Source organism: Sphaeramia orbicularis, chromosome 20 (assembly GCF_902148855.1).
Source record: "Sphaeramia orbicularis chromosome 20, fSphaOr1.1, whole genome shotgun sequence".
NCBI lineage: Eukaryota > Metazoa > Chordata > Actinopteri > Kurtiformes > Apogonidae > Sphaeramia > Sphaeramia orbicularis.
Genome location: NC_043976.1, coordinates 13,794,733 through 13,800,732, shown reverse-complemented (window position 1 = coordinate 13,800,732; position 6,000 = coordinate 13,794,733). Strand labels below are relative to the sequence as shown.

At 39.1% G+C, this 6,000-nt stretch overlaps 1 protein-coding gene across 5 annotated transcripts in view; it reads right to left on the bottom strand.

Annotated features, from left to right (window-relative positions):
- Nucleotides 1–2,025: 2,025 nt before the first annotated feature.
- The window catches only part of slc4a2b (solute carrier family 4 member 2b), a 43,622-nt gene continuing 39,647 nt past the window's right edge, over nt 2,026–6,000 (bottom strand). For all 5 annotated transcript variants that reach the window (XM_030122982.1, XM_030122983.1, XM_030122984.1 and 2 more), the window contains 2 exons: nt 5,042–5,215; nt 2,026–4,268 (listed from right to left, as the gene is read on the bottom strand). In XM_030122982.1, the coding sequence (XP_029978842.1) occupies nt 4,188–4,268; nt 5,042–5,215 (255 nt within the window). In that variant the 3' untranslated portion in view covers nt 2,026–4,187. The remainder of the gene's footprint in view (nt 4,269–5,041; nt 5,216–6,000) is intronic.

Here is a 6,000-nt window from a genome sequence, read left to right as displayed (position 1 = left end):
AATACAAATATCAACAATGATAACAATCTAAGACAGAAGAACAGCACAATAGTTCCATTTACATGCCCGAGAAGGGGTGGGAAGAAGTGGAACTTATTTAATCCCACCCCCTCTCCATAAAATACTATTAATAATATGTATGTCCCTCTTTCTTTTCTGTCACTCTTTTATATATATATATATATATATATATATATATATATATATACATATATATATATATGTTTACAAACACACTCATTCATCCATATACACATACATACGTTTATACATATACCCACAACATACAAGTACAGATACACACATACAATACACATATAATCTTTTATCAGTGTGTTTCTTAGTTGTGCTGGTGAATAAATAAACAAATAATAAATAACTCAAAGAAAGAAATACATACATAAAAAACAGTGAATATATGGCAACAACTAATAACCTTCATCCCTATATCTTGTGAAAAACATGTTCTTAGAAGTGTTTTTGAATTGGCTTATGTTTGAACATTCCCTGTGCTTAGTGCTAAGTCTTTATTTCCTCTGCCAAGGAGGTTATGTTTTTGCTGGCGTTGCTTTCTTTGTCTGTCTGTCTGTCTGTCTGTCTGTCTGTCTGTCCGTGTGCAAGATAACTCAAAAAGTTATGGATGGATTTGGATGAAAATTTCAGGAAATGTTGATACTGGCACAAGGAACAAACGATTAAATTTTGGTGGTGACCGGGGGTGGGGGGGCCACAGGGGCCCACTGATCTGCCTTGGCAGAGGCCTGCGATCTCTGAGTGCTTCTAGTTAGTTAAGTGGACAGTGCAATGTCCTGAGTTACAGCAGCAGAGTAAGAAAAAGTTATCCTTTTTACTCATCACTTGCAAAACCTGAACAATAACTTGACTTGATTTTCGCCTCAGAAACTTAGGACCTGTGTGAGAATTGAAGGTTAGCGTAAAACTTGAGTGAGATTCAACATTAAAACTAACACCTTATTTGATGACTAGTAGACAACTGTGGTTCATTTCATCCATATTTTGCTTTCTTTTCTTGTCTTGACCTAACACAAACTCAATTTCCCCCAGTGGGATCAATAAAGCTGATTGACATTTGTACTCATGTAGAACTCAGGGCATACTTGTTTGCACATGCATGTCTTAAAAACCTGAAAAAAAAAAAAAGAACTGGAAGAAGCACTTACCCTGTGTCACATCCATTCACACAGCTGCACAGATCATGAGGCTGCAGGTTTTCCCCTTTACTACATGTTGAATGGCTGTGATCTCCACCTCCCACTGATCCTCTGTTTACAGTGTTTTCATTCCTGTGCCTGGTTAAACACATAATAACATAGTCTTCTATAGTATACAGAAGTCTGTAACTAAAATGCATCGAGTTAAACCTAAAGGTAGAAATCTGAAGTTTTGTGAGGTATGAGTGCTGGTTTACTGAATACATTTTAATTGTACACGTGCAGACTATTCATAGTTGTATTTATTGGGAGTTAAAATGAAAGAAGTCCCACTGCTGTATTTTATTGGTATACACATTAAAAACATAGATACTGGAAAGAGAGGAGGCAACTTGGGTGGAGAAATGTACAGTTTGTCTTCATTCCTTCTGCTCAGGGACAAATTGAACCCACTGAACCTAAATCTTTTAGCAGCTGTGGTTCTTTTTCTGTGACCTGTAACATATAAAAAAAGAGAAAATGCTGGTCGATTCCTGCATGAGAGATCAGAGTCTCCAGGGTAACATCCACTCCTTTCCTGTAGGTTTATTGTAAGCCTCCAGTGATTAAGCAAACAAGAACAAAGCTCCGCCCTGAAAAGAAAAAGCAACATCATGATTCAGCTCTGTATCTGTAATCATGTTGGCGATGGGACGGTGTTGCCTGCCACCCACTTGTTGCTAGTTCCCTGATAGGGAGACGTAGATCCACTCCCCTTTTTCCAGAGAAAAAACAGTCTGGAAACAACAACCTCTGATGTCAAGGAAGTCAGAGAATGTGTAGTATTTAAGAGAAAATTACAACCAAACATGGATAAATAGAAAATATCTTTTATTTGTCATCAATATTTGAACCATAAATGTACAAGGGGACATCAACAACAGCCTCTCAGACTTTTTATTGCTTGTGAAATGGAACAACAAATTGCATCAGCGTTTCACAACTTTGACAGATACTTTGAAATACACAGACGACCTTCACTCCATCCACAGGCACGATAAGCAAACATAAAACTGACACTGGACTTTACTGCGGACTTCGTATAAATATCCCCTTCACTACTGAAGGCCACGGTACGGCCAAATGTGTGTGTGCATTAAAAAAAAAAGTGACATACTCCAAAATCATCCTCAAAAACAGCAGTTAATGCCTCGTATTGCAACAGATAAATAATAAGAGATGTTTGATTCATGAGTGCCATAAAAGTGCAAACTACTGTAACGTGTGTCGTCCTTACAAATACAGCAGACACTTGTCGCTCATCACTTCATGGTCCCACAGGCACTTGAGATTTTGTGCAAATTTGTGACACCAAACAGGCACAAGATCACAGTCAAGTTCAGGCTGAAACAGGACAGTTCAGAGGGCAGTGAAACATAGTGTCTGAAACGCAAATACACACAGTGAGAGTAACAGAGGACTGAAATTCAACTTATTTGACACAGTCAAAGCTTTAAAACCATGTCACACTGATACAACATGACATAAAATGAGAAAATACAGATCATGTGTATATATATAATTTTTAAAAGCCTTCCCTCTCAGTAATACATGAATATTTGAGATTGTCTACACAGCTCGTGTGGAAATGTGGTCGACCCAGTTCACGAGTGTAAATGAAATTCTTAAACACTTAGTCGACGCAAATAAAAGTCGAAGTCATGACAAACTGTGGAATGTTACTATGAAAAGTAGTTAAAGTAAGGAGAAGTGAGATGACTGAACTGCAGCTTATTGTTCTGACCACAAACATATTTACACAAGACATTTGGCACTTGGACAAACAAACCAATAAATTACAGCTATTCCCATAAACCACCCACACACAGGGAGACGCAACTAAGAACAAACTCTACATTAGTATATTAGTGCCCTAATCACATCTATGGAAACATTTACACTAAAGTTATTCTGCCACTGTGTAGATTTAATACTAAAATATATGTTATAGTGATGCTTCTGTTGTAATATGATGCTATGACATTTGTTTAAATCCTAATTGCAATTTTAAGTACTGTGTGTATTTTGGTTCAACATTATAGTGATACAAGATCCCCCTCTACTGGCGATCATACTCTACTACAAGCGCAGAAGTTCATTCAAGGCCCAGCAATTATCTAAACTGCAGCATCTGCACACAGAAAATGCATAATTAATGACGGACAGGCTAAAAATCACAGGTAGTCATTTAAGAGGCAAAGCAACTTGAATATCTAGGGGATTGAAGCTGACACAGATGATAAAATGATCATGTAAAATAAAGTTATTGTTTAGATTTGGTGTCTTTAAAAGTGCTACAGGCTTCAGAAGGTGGTCAAAGTGATCGTGAGTCTCAAGCAGAGACAGAACGAGGGGAAACACCTCTGGGTATACCTTTTTATCTCCTTCATAAGGCGCTTGGTGAGCTTAAAACATGAAAAAAAGCAATAAACCTCCAGAGCAATAACTCAGTATGTGAATATAAAGGAATGTATCCCATATATCCTCCACATATTCAATGTGAATCAGAGCAACCTTTCAGGGCTAAAAATAAATCAGTCTGCACATCTATTTACTGTACTTGCAATTGATTTACAGTTCTTAATCATTTGATTCGGAATCTCTCATCCCCTGAAATATGTTTAAAACTATATAATGAATAAAAACTTGATATAATGACTGACTACCTCAGTTGAAATTGCTGTTAACTAGCAGAAAACCCCCTCGACAACATCGTTTTCAACCTCTAGGGCAGTAGTGAGGATACAGCTGGGGCATCAGTCTACCAAAGCTACTTTAATAGTGACATGTTTGGCTAAAGTGACGACCAGACGACCCTCTGCATACGTTCAGTGACGACAAGGAGGGCCAGCAGCACACAGTGACGTGGCGTTAAAAAGCTCTGTGAGTGTTTGAGGTCTGAGGGTCTCTGTTGCTTGGATGGTGGTGAAAGTGACAGCTTTGGGTGTCCCATCAGAGGAGTGGGCTGGTTGTGGGTTACACAGGCATGTGCATCTCCGAATACTCATCATGACCTTCTCGTTCGTCAAACTTTGGCTCTGCATCGTCTGCATCCAACTAGAGAAGAAGGACTGCTGTCAGATTTAACACATCAAACATCAACACAAAGGGCATCAACATTATAGATCGATAGATAGATAGACTTTGTTGATCCCAAACTGGGAAATTGTAGTGCAGTCGCAGCAGCAGCACCATGACAAACAGTAAAAATAGAATACAAGAGCAAACACACAATACATTAATTCATCTTCTGAAGCTCCTTATCCTCACTAGGGTCGTGGGGGGGTGCTGGAGCCTATCCCAGCTACCTATGGGTGAAGGCGGGGTACACGCTGGACGAGTCGCCAGTTCATCGCAGGGCTGACACATAGAAACGAACAACCAATCACTCTCACATTCACACCTATGGGCAATTTTAGGTTGACTAATTAACCTATCAGTGCATGTCTTTGGATGGTGGGAGGAAGCCGGAGTACCCGGAGAGACCCCATGCAAACACGGGGAGAACAGGCAAACTCCACACAGAAAGGTCCCTGGTTGGAATCGAACCCAGGACCACACAATGCATACTAGATTAAAAATATAAAAGAGGACTGGAAGAAAATCTGGAAAGTCAAACAGTCAGGTCCAACAGTAAACTGTAATGTGGAAACTAAAATGGGATTTTTTCGGTAAGATGGAGGTGCATACATGTCAATAAAGTGCGTAGTGGAAATATGATTTGTCGTAATATTTTGTCACTTAAGTAATCTTCTTATGATGTCGTATTGTCAATAACTGCACTGCAGGTCTACCACTGAGTGTACAGCGCCCCCGTGTGTTCAACTTACACAAGCCATCTCTCTGCCATTGAAGACGCGGCGCAGCACGAACATTTTGACAGGGACGGTGAGGATGAGGACAAAGGGGAAGGCCAGCGACGCCTGTGTGGACATGACAGCCCACAGAACTGCCAAACACACCATCTGGATGCAGGTGAAGAGATGCATACGCAGCGTCCGCACCTAGAGGAAACACATCAGCAAGAGGTGGTGTAACAAAATAAATACGAGTCATGGAAAATAATGATCTAAGAGCTTAGAATGCCATTTCCATTTCAGTTCTTGTTATTTTAATGTTAAAATAAACTAATTTTGAGTTTATTATGCGTTGAGATTATGTTTCATATTTATTAATACTGTAAAAAGGAAGAATCTGTAAATAAAAACTGGCAAATAAATGTCAGTAGTGAATAATATTTGTTGTCTTTGAGACCTCTTTCAGAGTGATAATAGTCAAATAGAATACATCTGAATTTACAGGACCATAGGACCAATGGTGTTTCAGTAACAGCTTTCTGACAGCTAAAGATTGCATAATAATAATAATAATAATAATAATAATAATAATAATAAAAAAACACTTTATTTATAGGCACCTTTCTTTGCACTCAAGGACACTGTACAGTAAAACAGGAGAGTATAAAACAAGCAATAAAACAGAGTAAAAAAATAAAAGGCAGGTTAAAAAAATTGGACAATGCAATTGTGTTCACAAAGAGAAAGCTGTCCTAAACAGATGGGTTTTGAGTTTGGATTTGAAAAGAGGGAGTGAAGTAATATTTCTGAGATCCAGTGGTAAGGAGTTCCATAGTTGGGGAGCAGAGCGGCTGAATGCTCTACACCCCATGGTGGTGAGACGGGCAGAGGGAACAGTGAGGTGGATGGAGGAGGAAGATCTGAGGGTGCAAGAGGGAATGGCAACATGAAGGAGATCAGACAGATATGGAGGGGTGAGGTTATGGATGGCC